The sequence below is a fragment of the Hyperolius riggenbachi genome, chromosome 2 (assembly GCF_040937935.1).
Source record: "Hyperolius riggenbachi isolate aHypRig1 chromosome 2, aHypRig1.pri, whole genome shotgun sequence".
Taxonomy (NCBI): domain Eukaryota; kingdom Metazoa; phylum Chordata; class Amphibia; order Anura; family Hyperoliidae; genus Hyperolius; species Hyperolius riggenbachi.
The window spans coordinates 322,638,967-322,654,718 of NC_090647.1; the positions used below are offsets into that span (position 1 = coordinate 322,638,967).

A 15,752-nucleotide genomic window follows, 5' to 3' on the forward strand; every position below is an offset into this window, starting at 1 on the left:
CCTTTTTTGGTTACACAAAGACGTAGGTACCATGTAAAATATGTAATAGGAAAAGTTTCCTAACCTACTTTGAATCTGAAAGCAGTCCTTTCATTCTTTTAGTAGTCTTATTTGGCTTTAATATTATTGGCTACGGCATTATGAAATCTTACATAGTTATCTGTATTCCCTCCCCACAGCAAGCCATAAGGTCCAGATCTGTTCTGGGGAATTTAAGGTTCACGGACTGTGGCTTCTGTAGGGCATTATTGATGGTTTTCACTGGACAGTCAATTCCATTAAGCTAATTGTAATTTCATTAACCAAACTAAGTTCATCTCTCCATTCCAGAGCCAAATTGGGAATGCCCCAATTCCTCAGCAATGAAGCACAGGGTTTATTACGTGCTCTTTTCAAGAGGAACCCCACCAACAGGCTTGGTAAGTAATAGTTTCTTACACAATTAGCATCGGTCAGCATGGACATGTTAAAGTGGACCCGAACTGTAGTACATCACACAATGAAAGTTATTTCACTTGTGTTCGTTGAATAAATTCACTGGTCTGTGCTTGTTTAGCTAGATCGTATTGTCACTTAGCAGTTATCTTAGCTGTGAGCTGTGCCACTGCAGCTCTCTGCCCTGTGTAAACACAGGCTTAACCCTTTCAGTGCTTTAAACAAAGTGTCCAAGTAAAATGTTCAAATTTTTTTTTTTTTTTTAGGATTTCCATAAACTGTAATAAAGATTCCCCCCCCCCCCCCCCTAAAGTTATCATGCTGTGGCTAATCTTTTAGTGCACAGAGGAAGTACTGAGTTTAGTTCCACTTTAAAGAGAATCTGTATTGTTAAAATCGCACAAAAGTAAACATACCAGTGCGTTAGGGGACATCTCCTATTACCCTCTGTCACAATTTCACCGCTCCCCGCCGCATTAAAAGTAGTCAAAAACTGTTTTAAAAAGTTTGTTTATAAACAAACAAAATGGCCACCAAAACAGGAAGTAGGTTGATGTACAGCATGTCCACACATAGAAAATACATCCATACACAAGCAGGCTGTATACAGCTTTACTTCTGAATCTCAAGAGATCACTTGTGTGTGTTTACCTTCTGTCCCCAGCTTCTCTCATGCACTGAACATTACAGGCTTCCTGCAGACAGCTCTGCCTATGTCGTATGTGACAGACCAGCTCCTTTCACAGCCTCCAGAGGAGGATTTTTATCCAGCTCTCTTCTATCACTGATAAGATAGCAGAGAAGCTGCTAGCTTATGTAAATAAAACACACACTGGAGTGTGCATAGAGGAACAGTTCAACACTGAAGAACTTGGCAGCCTTCCAGACACAGGCCGACAAGTCTGACAGGGGAAAGATACATTGATTTATTACAGAGATGGTTATAGTAGAAAGAGCTGCAGCAAGCCAGATCACATTAGAATAGGTTTAGGAACTTGTAGGATGGTAGAAAAAACGTTGTAATTTTTGTTACAGAGTCACTTTAAGTAGAAGGCAGTCAATTCGGAAGTTAAAGTAAATGGGAACTGCTGTTTAAAAAAAAATTCCAGATACTTAAGTAGAGGGAAGGCTCTGGGTCATAATGAGCCTTCCCTCTCCTCTCCCGGTCCCCTCAGTGCTGTGCTGTGCCCGGGAGCAGTATTTTACTAATTTGGTCAAATACTGCTTCTTCCGCCAGGTGCTCCTGAAGACGGGCCATTCCATACTGCACAAGCGCGAGCGCTTTATCTCGCACAGTATGGACCCACCTGTCTTCGGGAGGACTCTGCTCCCGAAGTCCCCCCGCGGCAGGTGATTTTAAATGGTGGAGCCAGCGCTGCATTGGGAGAGGAGAGGGAAGTCTCATTAGGACCCAGAGCCTTCCCTCACCTTAGGTAAGTATCTGGTTTCTTTTCTTTTTCTTAAATGAGTCCCATATACTTAGTCAAATAACGAAAATAATCCAGCAGTCACTGTAGCAACCATGTTTAGGCTTTTGACTCCACAATATGTATGCATGGAAACAGAACTATTTCATTATGTAGTACGCTGAAACTATAGTGGCCAAGTGCATTGTTCCTCTCCTTACCCCCTATAGAGAGTGCTGCAGTGGCAACCCTCTTCCCACCCCCATAGACAGTACACAGTGGTCGGGTAGAAACAAACAATGTCTGTACAGCGCTTATTGCTGGCAGTATTCCTCAAAGGATCAAGCACTATCTTAGAAATGGACTTTCATGATATAACTTGAGTAGGGATTATTTGCATATCATCAGAACTATTTGCATCTCCTCTCACCCTTACCAGAGAGTACTCCACAAATAATGAGTGGACATGGAATCGGTTGGGTGATGCTTTATTCCAATTAATCTATAAGACCGCTTTCATCTCTCTCTTAAGGTGGCCACACACGATACAATAAAATAATCAGATTTTACAGTAATTCGATCGGATCTTCCAAAAAAGCTAAAGCTTTTTTTTTTCTTTTTTCTTTGATTTTTATCGATCCGGAATGCCACATATTTTTCTTCAATCTTTCTAAAGCTAGTATGGTGTGTGTTAGATTGTGAATTTATGAATATACACACCCTAGCAGTTTTGTCAGTTTCCAATCATTTTATCATAATTGGGGTAAAATTTAACATGCGTGTGTGGTACATTGGTCATATTTTTGAAATGTTACAATCAGTCAGAAAAATTGATTTCAATTCTTAAATTGAACAGATATTTAAAAAAATTGTATGGTGTGTGGCCACCTTTAGATGTTTCGCTTCACATTGAATTCATTGTCTTATCCGATTTGCATCTTCTCAAATGTTATCAAATCATAAGAGCAAAGCATGGTTTGCTAAAACACCGTAAAATAGCAACGCAACACACACACACACACACACACACACACACACACACACACACACACACACACACACACACACACACACACACACACACACACACACACCCCCTGTAAACTACAATATGAGAAGACTATAGGTGCCCATACACTAATCAATTTTCCCCAGCAGACTCAATCGCTGGATATCGATACCATAACATGGCCGTCCAATTATAATTTAAATCTATTTCTGTGGTGGCTGTGCAGCCTGACTAGGGCTAGAGTGCCTGGTGGCTGTGCGGCCTGACTAGGGCTAGCGTGCCTGGTGGCTGTGCGGCCTGACTAGGGCTAGCGTGCCTGGTGGCTGTGCGGCCTGACTAGGGCTAGCGTGCCTGGTGGCTGTGCGGCCTGACTAGGGCTAGCGTGCCTGGTGGCTGTGCGGCCTGACTAGGGCTAGAGTGCCTGGTGGCTGTGCGGCCTGACTAGGGCTTGGGTGCCTGGTGGCGGCTGTGCGGCCTGACTAGGGCTAGAGTGCCTGGTGGGTGTGCGGCCTGACTAGGGCTTGGGTGCCTGGTGGCGGCTGTGCGGCCTGACTAGGGCTTGGATGCCTGGTGGCGGCTGTGCGGCCTGACTAGGGCTAGCGTGCCTGGTGGCTGTGCGGCCTGACTAGGGCTAGAGTGCCTGGTGGCTGTGCGGCCTGACTAGGGCTAGAGTGCCTGGTGGCTGTTCGGCCTGACTAGGGCTTGGGTGCCTGGTGGTGGCTGTGCGGCCTGACTAGGGCTAGAGTGCCTGGTGGGTGTGCGGCCTGATTAGGGCTTGGGTGCCTGGTGGCGGCTGTGCGGCCTGACTAGGGCTTGGATGCCTGGTGGCGGCTGTGCGGCCTGACTAGGGCTAGCGTGCCTGGTGGCTGTGCGGCCTGACTAGGGCTAGTGTGACCTGGTGGTGGCTGTGCGACTTGACTAGGGCTAGTATGACCTGGTGGCGGCTGTGCGGCCTGACTAGGGCTAGTGTGACCTGGTGGCGGCTGTGCGGCCTGACTAGGGCTTGGGTGCCTGGCGGCGGCTGTGCGGCCTGACTAGGGCTTGGGTGCCTGGTGGCGGCTGTGCGGCCTGACTAGGGCTTGGGTGCCTGGTGGCGGCTGTGCGGCCTGACTAGGGCTTGGGTGCCTGGTGGCGGCTGTGCGGCCTGACTAGGGCTTGGGTGCCTGGTGGCGGCTGTGCGGCCTGACTAGGGCTTGGGTGGCGGCTGTGCGGCCTGACTAGGGCTAGTGAGCCTGGTGGCGGCTGTGCGGCCTGACTAGGGCTAGTGAGCCTGGTGGCGGCTGTGCGGCCTGACTAGGGCTAGTGAGCCTGGTGGCGGCTGTGCGGCTTGACTAGGGCTAGTGAGCCTGGTGGCGGCTGTGCGGCTTGACTAGGGCTAGTGAGCCTGGTGGCGGCTGTGCGGCTTGACTAGGGCTAGTGAGCCTGGTGGCGGCTGTGCGGCCTGACTAGGGCTAGTGAGCCTGGTGGCGGCTGTGCGGCCTGACTAGGGCTAGTGAGCCTGGTGGCGGCTGTGCGGCCTGACTAGGGCTAGTGAGCCTGGTGGCGGCTGTGCGGCCTGACTAGGGCTTGTGTGCCTGGTGGCGGCTGTGCGGCCTGACTAGGGCTTGTGTGCCTGGTGGCGGCTGTGCGGCCTGACTAGGGCTTGTGTGCCTGGTGGCGGCTGTGCGGCCTGACTATGGATTGTGTGCCTGGTGGCGGCTGTGCGGCCTGACTAGGAATAAACTACTGATAGCTGTGCAGTATTACCATGACTGTGCATTGTGGGCTAAAGTTCTGAGTGGCTGTACAGGCACACAAGAACTAAAATGGTAGATGGCTAAATGGGCAAAGAATAAAGGGTAGCTGTTGAAAACCAACTGTAGAAAAGCATTAACGAGTTTAGCAATGAACCCCCTTTATAGCTCTTGGTGAATACTTTTTAGATGCTCTTTCACTTGTATTTGCATTATATACCTCTAGCACTTTGTGTCTAGCATTTGTTAGCTGATAACCTTCAGATTTGGCAGTTTTTTGTCTGGGTCAAGCAGACAGCCTTTGTGCTTAGCTGCTACTTTATAGCACTGCACCTGCCTGAGTGTGTCATACTGTACACATCAGCCTGATCTATTTGGAGGACCAGCGTGTGCTGAGTATTGGGCTGAGTCACTGGTTATTCTCAGATTTTGTATTAACCACTTGCTGACCGCCTTAAGCCGATGGGCGGTGGCAAGGACTGGGCCCAAACGACCGCAATACGCCCATCGGCTGTGGCGGCGGCAGGCATGGTTATGCGGCGATCGCGTCATTCGTGACGCGATCAGCCGCCGGCGACTGGCTCCGCCCCCTCGCGCTGTAACCCGCCGGCCGTTTGGAAGCGCCGGCGGGTTACTAGCACCCGGATCGCCGCATGGATTAAGTATAAAAGGCTTTGTAATGTATACAAAGCCTATTATACAGTCTGCCTCCTGCCCTGGTGGTCCCAGTGTCCGAGTGACCACCAGGGCAGGCTGCAGCCACCCTATGTCGCACCCAAGCACACTGATTTTCCCCTCCCCCCCCCGCCCCCTGATCGCCCACAGCACCCCTCAGACCCCCCCCCCAGACCACTGTCTGCACCCAGTCACCCCCCTAATCACCCATCAATCACTCCCTGTCACTATCTGTCAACGCTATTTTTTTTTAACCCTAAACTGCCCCCTGCTCCCTCCTGATCACCCAAACCCCCCCACCCCTCAGATTCTTCCCAGACTCCCCCCCCCCCCCCCCCCCAGGACCCTCCCCTGTGTACTGTATGCTTCTATCCCCCCTGTAATAACCAACTGATCACCTGTAAATCACCCGTCAATCACCCCCTGTCACTGCCACCCATCAATCAGCCCCTAACCTGCCCCTTGCGGGCAATCTGATCACCCACCCACACCAATAGATCGCCCGCAGATCCGACATAAGATCACCTCCCAAGTGCAGTGTTTACATCTGTTCTCGCCTCTAAACACCCACTAATTACCTATCAATCGCCCCCTATCACCACCTGTCACTGTTACCCATCAGATTAGACCCTAATCTGCCCCTAGGGCACCCAATCACCCGCCCACACCCTCAGAACGTCCTCAGACCCCAGCCCTGATCACCTCGCCAGTGCATTGCTTGCATCTTTTTCCCCCCTCTAATCACACCTTGAGACACCCATCAATCACCACCTGTCACCCCCTAGCACACCTACCCATCAGATCAGGCCCTAATTTGCCCCGTGTGGGCTCCTGATCACTCGGCCAAACCCTCAGATCCCCCTCAGACCCCCTTCCGATCACCTCCCCAGTGCATTGATTGCATCTATTTTCCCCTCTAACCACCCCCTGAGACACCCATCAATCACCTCCTGTCACCCCCCTAGCACTCCTATCCATCAGATCAGGCCCAAATCAACCTGTCATCTAAGAGGCCACCCTGCTTATGACCGGTTCCACAAAATTTGCCCCCTCATAGACCATCTGTCATCAAAATTTGAAGATGCTTATACCCCTGAACAGTCATTTTGAGAAATTTGGTTTCCAGACTACTCACGGTTTTGGGCCCGTAAAATGCCAGGGCAGTATAGGAACCCCACAAGTGACCCCATTTTAGAAAAGACACCCCAAGGTATTCTGTTAGGTGTATGACTAGTTCATAGAAGATTTTTATTTTTTGTCACAAGTTAGCGGAAATTGTTTTTTTTTTTTTTTTTTTTCACAAAGTGTCATTTTTCACTAACTTGTGACAAAAAAAAAAAATCTTCTATGAACTCACCATACTCCTAACGGAATACCTTGGGGTGTCTTCTTTCTATAATGGGGTCATTTGTGGGGTTCCTATACTGCCCTGGCATTTTAGGGACCCCAACCCGTGAGGAGTAGTCTTGAAACCAAATGTCGCAAAATGACTTGTGAAATCCTAAAGGTACTCATTGGACTTTGGGCCCCTTAGCGCAGTTAGGGTGCAAAAAAGTGCCACACGTGGTATCGCCGTACTCAGGAGAAGTAGTATGTGTTTTGGGGTGTATTTTTACACATACCCATGCTGAGTGGGAGAAATATCTCTGTAAATAGAAAATTGTGTGTAAAAAAATAAATAAAAAATGTTATTTACGGAGATATTTCTCCCACCCAGCATGGGTATGTGTAAAAATACACCCCAAAACACATTATACTACTTCTCCTGAGTACAGCAATACCACATGTGTGGCACTTTTTTGCAGCCGAACTGCGCTTAGGGGCCCAAAGTCCAATGAGCATCTTTAGGCTTTACAGGGGTGCTTACAATTAGACACCCCCCAAAATGCCAGGACAGTGAACACCCCACAAATGACCCCATTTTGGAAAGTAGACACTTCAAGGTATTCAGAAAGGAGCATAGTGAGTCCGTGGCAGATTTCATTTTTTTTTTTTTTTCGCAAGTTAGAAGAAATGGAAACTTTTTTTTTTTTTTTTTGTCTGTCATTTTCCGCTAACTTGTGACAAAAAAATAAAATCTTCTATGAACTCACCATGCCTCTCAGTGAATACTTTGGGACGTCTTCTTTCCAAAATGGGGTCATTTGGGGGGTATTTATACTATCCTGGAATTTTAGCACCTCATGAAACATGACAGGTGGTCAGAAAAGTCAGAGATTCTTCAAAATGGGAAAATTCACTATTGGCACCATAGTTTGTAAACGCTATAACTTTTACCCAATCCAATAAATATACACTGATTGTTTTTGTTTTTATCAAAGACATGTAGCAGAATAATATGTAGAAGATTTCCAGAGGCGCCAATAGAATAAAAGTCACTTAAACAAGCTTAAAACCGGTGGGGCAGTGGTGGGCCTATCCCATTCATGCAGACAAAGCAAACAAAGGAAGGACTGTGGCATCAACAGTCAAACAACAATTTATTTATACTCCACAGTAAAAATAGGCAACGCGTTTCACGGGCTCAATCCCGCTTCATCAGGCCAATCAAAAAGGAGCATACAGCTTAACAGCATCAAAACCACACTGAGGCGCTATAACTTTTACCCAATACAATAAATATACACTGAATGTTTTGTTTTTTTTATCAAAGACATGTAGCAGAATAACTTTCGCGCTCAAATGTATAGGAAATTTTACTTTATTTGAAAAATGTCAGCACAGAAAGTTGTCATTTTTTTTGACAAAATTCATGTATTTTTTTGATGAATATAATAAAAACTAAAACTCGCAGCAGCAATCAAATAGCACCACAAGAAAGCTGTATTAGTGACAAGAAAAGGAGGTAAAATTCATTTAGGTGGTAGGTTGTATGGCCGAGCAATAAACCGTGAAAGCTGCAGTGGTCTGAATGGGAAAAAAAAGGCTCTGGTCCTTAAGGGGCGAAAAGACTGTGGTCCTCAAGTGGTTAATATAGCCGTTGAATGCTGTATGTGCCTTCTGACACTACACTCAAACTAGTTTAAAGAGGAACTCCAGTGAAAATAATGTAATAAAAAAAGTGCTTCATTTTTACAATAATTATGTATACATGATTTAGTCAGTGTTTGCCCATTGTAAAATCTTTCCTCTCCCAGATTCACATTCTGACATGTATTACATGGTGACATTGTTACTGTGGGCAGATTAAGGAGCTGTTGCTAGCTGGTCTGGCTTTAACAGACAGCTGTAAGCAGCTATTTCCTGTCTGAACATTGTTACATTGTGGCAGTTTGCCAGGAGTACCGTACGGTACCAGAGCCTCTTGTGGGAGGGGTTTCAGCACAAAATCAGTCATACAGCGCCCCCTGATGGTCTGTTTGTGAAAATCATTATTTTTCTCATGTAAAAGTGGGTATCAGCTACTGATTGGGATAAAGTTCAATTCTTGGTCGGAGTTTCTCTTTAACTTATATAAACTCAATAACTGATTTGATGCTGGCTGCCTTGATCATTGTAGATCACAAGAACTGCACTTTACTTTAGAATGCTTACAGTACTTTACATGTCAAGCTCAGATCATCATCAAAATATCTACTTTTTACAAGGCACCAAAACTAGTGAAGTAGTGAGAGAAAAAGCAGAGCTCCAGTCACAGCTTGCCATCCTTTAGAAATAGGCTCACATCTCATTCTGAGTAATAGCATTGTGAGCTTGTCACATGCTCAGATATCACCTCTCTTCCCTGCATCAGCCAAAAAATGCATAAAGCTGTCATTTTAATGTTTTCTTTCAAGAGAACAGGCTGTCTGTTCATTTTGTTCCTCTGCCATGACACTTCTTTTGTTAGTGTATTGCTTGTTTCTATTTTACAGGCTCTGGCACAGATGGAGCAGAAGAGATAAAACGTCACCCATTCTTTGCCACTATTGACTGGAATGTGAGTTTTATGTGCAGTACAGGTCATTTTTTTTTTTGTTCTGTTAGAAGCTAAAATGATTGCAATTGGGGTTGTGAAAATTATTATATATCAGTAGATGACCACCATCTGAAGGGTAGAAAAACTACTTTACAGCCTTGTAAGCAATATGGATCTGTTTAGACATTATTATGCTGCATTATACTATAGCTCACACAAGAATGGTGCCACCTGGTGGCTAGATTGTCATTGAGGCACAATTGTGATGAAGGCAATGCACAGATGTTGGTCAGGCATATAACTTGCATTTTGCAACATAAATGACTGCATTCATCACAAAACTAGAGTCCATCCTTTTAGCATGGTAAATAACATCTGTATTTTCACCAAATTTTTCATGTTTGTGGGTATTTTTACTTCCAACAGAAACTATACCGCAGAGAGATCAGTCCTCCATTCAAACCTGCTGTTAGCCAGCCAGATGATACTTATTACTTTGACTCCGAATTCACTTCACGCACTCCAAAAGGTAAGTATCTAATATCTGTGAGAGGAGTAAGGTCTCTGAGAACAGATAGTCGCTTATCAGGTGCCACACGCAGGCTGGCAACCCTTACAACAATGGAAAAGTGAAATCTGTGGAAAGAAAATCTTGTATAGGTAGTAATCTTTTGTCACGTTAAACTGTTTTGGATTATAGTCTGTTTTAGAAGTGTCCACTGCCCTGTGCAGCAGATTCTGCTTGTGGGAAAAACATCTGGCTGTGTCCTGTGTTTTTATGGCTGATTGCTGTTATATTCCACTACAGCAGTAGGCCCTCATACTATAGAGAGATTGTAGCCAAATCGGCGCAATACCTGATTAAATAGACCTGCACATAAACAGAATTGAGTATGGTTTTGTTCACATTATCCAGCCCAGATGGTTGTGCATTCATAGCGCACAGCATCTCTGTTGCTCTGTTTCTGTCAGTTGTGGTGCTGAGGGGTCAGCAATGCGTTTTTGTCAAAAATGCATGCAGCAGTGCATTATCACAGCACATTGATGCGCAGTGCATACGTGAGACCGTCAGACAGTGCAATCTATGCACTTCTGATGACCATGTTTATTGCACGCTATTCAAGTTACTGAAATGTGCACAGTGTAAGTGAGGCCTTAGGTCATTTTAATGTGAAAGAGGAACTCAAGTGAAAATAATGTAATAAAAAAAGTGGTTCATTTTTACAATAATTATGTATAAATGATTTAGTCAGTGTTTGCCCATTGTAAAATATTTTAAATCCCTGATTTATATTCTGACATTTATCACATGGTGACATTTTTACGGCTGGCAAGTGATGTAGCTGCTGCTTGCTGTTTTGGCAGTTGGAAACAGCTGTAAACAGCTATTTCCCACAATGCAACAGGGTTCACAGACAGAAAACTGCCAAGTGTACGTACTCAATTTCTTTGTGAGAGGGGTTTCACCACAATATCAGCCATACTGCGCCCCCTGATGGTCTGTTTGTGAAAAGGAATAGATTTCTTATGTAAAAGAGGGTATCAGCTACTGATTGGGATAAAGTTCAATACTTGATCAGAGTTTCTCTTTAATTCCATTTATCTATAACAGTAAAACCTAGTACGCACCGTAAAGTCGAGACTAGGCATGGGCAAGCTTGGCCCTCCAGCTGTTACGGAACTACAAGTCCCCAATGCATTTGCCTTTGAGTCATGACTGTGGCTGTCAGACTTCTGCAATGCATTTAGGGACTTGTAGTTCATTAACAGCTGGAGGACCAAGTTTTACCCATACCTGGTCTGGACGTATATTTGGCCAATCAGGGCAATTTCAGAAGAGAATCTAGCCTGTGGACAGGATTCCCCCGTGGTTGCTTATTGATTCAGCAAGATCTTTAAGCCACAGTGGATGGCAGAGTCCATCCTTCTCCTCATTACCTTGCACATGGAAGCTGCTCCATTGTTGTCTACACCGTGGCCCTCTCCCCATCCCTCCATAGAGAGGAAATGTCACTTGGCTCTTGCTTAGTGATGTCTGTACAGCATTGGGTCCCAACAGTGTCACCCGCAGGATCGAGTTTAATCCTGGCTGGCTATGCAAATTGTGGGAAACTGTGCTTGTGCACTCCATTAGTGTTAGCAGGATGGTCAGTCTCCTGTTGCCACATGATCCAGGTTTGTTTTGTATAAAGGAAATATGTTGTCCCCAGCATTAATTTCAGCTTTTAGAATCTTGTGATCAGTGAGCTGTGTATTACAGGTTTGTATGCAAATAACATGTGGATTGCAGTTCAGCCAAACGTGCTGAAACTCCTGCATGTATTTGGCTCAATGTAAAGCTGCATGCAAGGAAGAATATTTGCATCACATTGATCTGTTACAAATCTTTTACTTGTTCAAATGAACCTTTTGCAGTGCACATGAGGACAGTGTGGTGAATGAATGTCTAAATTTCATCGTCTGCACTGACTACTAGCAAAAGCTGCTACCAGTGCCGTGCTGGAACGAAACAGCAATTTAAATGCTTTGGCAGAATGTAACACTCAAGCTTCAATGCAGTGTAAAATCAAAATGGTTGTAAAACATTCTGCACAAATTGTTCATAAAATGTGATCTGGTCTTAATCTAAGTCACAACAAAAGACAATCACAGTCTGCTTAAAGGGACCCTAAGCAGTAGTTCAAATAAATTTCACTTACCTGGGGCTTCCTCCAGCCTGTAGGACGCGAGGTGCCCCAGCGTCCTCCTAGCTCTTCTTTGGGTCCCGCTGGCGGCTCCGTTTCCGGCGACACCCGGGACGGGTGTTGGGTCGATATTTCCTGGATCTGGATGCTTGGCAGCTGCTACACGTGACAGTACTGCGCATGTGCGGTTTTCTAACTCTGGACCGAGCAAGCGCAGTACTATCACGCCGGCCGCCTTGACGATGCGTACCGGCCAGCATGATGACGCCAAGTACCTGGGGCTTCCTCCGGCCTTTGGCAGCCGTTCTGTGCCCTCGTTGCAGCTTTGCTTCCAGCTGGGGTCTTCTCCGAAGCAGATGCTGACCTCGCCAGGTCGGCATCGCCTGCGCGAGTGCCGCTGGTGACCACATCATGTGAGCACAATCGCCAGCGGTGGTCGTGCAGGCTTAGTAGATGTTCGGCATCTGTACCAAAGGGGACCCCGGGCCACCACCAGGGGCTCGCGGAAGCAAGTAGATTTTTTATTTGTTTAAATCCTTGGGGGTTTCCTTTTAGGGATGCATTTTCCAGAACAGAATTAGTAATTTGTCTTTGCCCGAAGCACTAAATGACTACATTTTTGTGTTATGCTTTTAGATTATATACTAAAAACACAGCTGAGTGGAGTAATTTACACATTACACATTTCTCCCTATACATTTTTGGCAAATTGAATTTGATTTTTTTTGTTTTATGGTTTAGTTCAGCTTTAAGTGCTAGGGGTGGAAAAACCTGGTTATTTGCCCTTATATAAATCATACAAGTCATACTCTGGCCTGCAGAGCCATCAGATTTGACCCACAAGTGGTTTCCCCACTTTGCATTTCGTTTGGCCCTCTCTAGATCACCAGGGAAGCTAGATTGGCAGTGAAGCCTTAGATCACCAGGGAAACCAGATGGGGAGGGGATAAAGCACTAGAGACCAGGGAACTGAATGGGGGGGGAGGGTGTCACTAGACACCAGTGAACTGTATGAGGGAGGTCCACTAATCACTAGGGAATTGTATAGGGGGAGGAGGACCACTACACACCAGGGAACTGTATAGGGGAGGGAGGCGTGCCTCCAGATACCGGAGAAATGTATAGGTCAGAGAGGGAGGCCACTAGACACCAGAGAACTTTATAAGGGAGGGGGGGCTACTGGACATTGAGGTTAGCCTATGATGGTCCCTGTGTTCCATTTTGGACCACTCTTATTTCAGTTTTACACCCCTGGTATAAAGGCACTGAAACAAAATGTGCCATGTTCACACACTACAAAATGCAGAAGGCCAAGGGAAAATTCAAGTATCTACAGTAGTCTAAACTTTAACTTCCACGGAATTATAGAAGTCTAACTCTTACATCTATACACAAAAAATAAGGAAAAGTTGAATCCCTGGCACTGCTAATATGACAGAAGCTGTCCAAACCCACTTGGGAAACATTTACTGTATATTCTAGCTTAATTTGAACAGTGTTAGTAACATGCCAGGATTTCAAAACATGGGTAAATTGTTCTACAAGCACACTGCATTATTGATCATAGCCTTGAATATTGTTTAACTGATCATGACATAATTTTAACCACACTTAGAGTACCTATAAGCAAGTTGGCAAGTAAAAAGGGTGCTTATAAGTAAAAAATACAAAACCTAAGGTAATACCCCAAATGAGTTGTTTTTTTCCCTGCTGTGGCACCACCTCCTCATTAGAGTGCTGATACAGCACAAGTGGCTTGGCTGGAATGCAGAGCAGGACCTACCCAATTCCCTCCAGTTGACAGAGCTCCAGGGTTGTCCAGTCCTCTGCACGTATTGCTGCTTCTGCCTCTTGATTGGTTGGCTGTGGGTTGAAGTGCACATGCACTGAATGGATCATATGAGAGGAGTAGAGTTGTGGAAGCCACCTTAAAAAGTGTAGGAGGACACAGCAGAGATCGGTTTACTGCTGAGATTCAGCCTCAGGTCACAATACACTGGAGTGGCACCATATAGCATGAATACATTGTGCATTCTGGTGCTCTCTAGCAATGTCTCCTGAATGCTTCATTCAGGAGTGGATGTGTCATTCTAACCTGGGCTGGGTTCATGCAATTGCAATGCACTAACCCAGACCAGGTGGAGATATGATCATGAGTGAGCTAGTCCATGCTTTCACATAGGACAGGGGCTGTTCAGAATTTCTGCTAGTCCTGTCTTTTGCTCTGGAAATATGAACATTACTTGGGATGAAACCAGTACCAGCTTAAAGTTCTAGTATATTTCCAAAGCATAATTTGAGACTATCATTTTTTTTCCTTTTGGACAGATTCTCCTGGAATCCCCCCAAGTGCAGGGGCTCATCAGCTTTTCCGTGGATTTAGCTTTGTAGCTCCTACTCTTAATGACGACGACGGACGATCTTCTACACAGCCTACCCTATCTGTACCAAAGGTGACGTTTCACATAACTTGTGTTTTACCTCATGTCTCTATGCCTAGTCATTATTCTTTCTATGCGATGGAACTGTATAGTGATTTATATATTTTTTTATGCATGTTACTGCATATGAGTTTTTAAATTGTTTCTAACCTCTATTATATGGTGTGCACTTTTATTGTTCAGAACCCCAATAACCATTATCTTTGTGGGACCCTGTGTAAGCAGTCTGTCTGTGTACTTATTTCATTGGAATGATTTACCATTAATTTTGGTGCATGTAACACCGGTGACTCCTGCTGCGATATGTCGGTACAACATGTAGCTAATGAATTTGAATCATTTTAGGACAGATTCCTCCTTTTGGTTGCTGAGCAACTGGAGATTGTTATTGATTGTACAAGCGCGAATACTGATCTGTGGTTAGCTACATATTGCCGCCTCTAGACATATTGCAGCAGCAGACTCTGTGGGACATAGGTCTTTCATGCAATATAAAATGACTCCAGGCAAAAATGAGAAAAATTGTCTGTGCATTACGTTCCAGACCGATCTCAGAGATGCAAGTCTCAAAGATCTGTTGCAATTGTTTTTCACAGCTTTGTGGAATATTGATTTTTGTCTTAAAGGAAACCTAAAGAAAATAAAAAAAATGGCCAGTTTAACTTACCTGGGGTGTCTACGCCCCCTGCAGCCGCCCTGTGCCCGCGCTGAAAATCTCGTACTGTGCATGCGCATGATCAAGGATGTGCGTGACCAGGGCCGCACAGGCGCAGCGGCTATCAATTCGCTGAGTCACCTGAAATTAAGTTAGTTGCTGCGGGGGACCAGGGGGATCAGTTTCATGGTGTGGGCACAGGGCGGCTGCCCGCACCTTTGTGGAAGTTCTGAAGAACTGTGTGATCTATTCCACGTATATATGCTTTGCAGGCAGAGCTGACAGGCTGCTGGATCACTAAAAACTCTTACCTGCCTTTTATAATCCTTGTGAACAGTCACAGAGCTGCAGTTGAACACGAAAACCAATGATTCTGCAAGGTGTAGATTTAGTGCACAAGTGCTTCTGTGATGACCGTATCCATACAAATCACTCTGAAGCTTTTTGTATTTAACAGAAAGTTTCAAATAGCCAATGGTCACCCCTTCTGCATACACTGGGTACTGTTTGCAATACCATTGCTTTTTTTTTTTTTTTTACATAGGAAACTTGATGGTTTGGGAGAATGTCAGATATTTTGCAAAGCAAGTTGTCCTCTGTGAAACTGATGTATCAGAAGTAGTACCCAAAAATATTTTTGGGCAATATCTTTTAATGTAAAGCCCGTACCACTGACCAAGTAATAATGACTGCTGAAATGCAGAGTTTAGTGTCAATGTGCTTCCCACTCAAGATAACAAGCAATCTGCTAGAGTGGAGTTTAAGGCTCTGGATTGTAATCGTGCGCAGGCATGTGGCTCTCTTGTTATGTTATTG

At 45.3% G+C, this 15,752-nt stretch overlaps 1 protein-coding gene across 5 annotated transcripts in view; it reads left to right on the top strand.

Annotated features, from left to right (window-relative positions):
• Positions 1 to 15,752, top strand: part of RPS6KA1 (ribosomal protein S6 kinase A1) — a 208,722-nt gene that overhangs the window by 178,375 nt on the left and 14,595 nt on the right. For all 5 annotated transcript variants that reach the window (XM_068269245.1, XM_068269247.1, XM_068269246.1 and 2 more), the window contains 4 exons: positions 331 to 419; positions 9,113 to 9,177; positions 9,583 to 9,685; positions 14,169 to 14,293. In XM_068269245.1, coding sequence (XP_068125346.1) covers positions 331 to 419; positions 9,113 to 9,177; positions 9,583 to 9,685; positions 14,169 to 14,293 — 382 coding nt within the window. The remainder of the gene's footprint in view (positions 1 to 330; positions 420 to 9,112; positions 9,178 to 9,582; positions 9,686 to 14,168; positions 14,294 to 15,752) is intronic.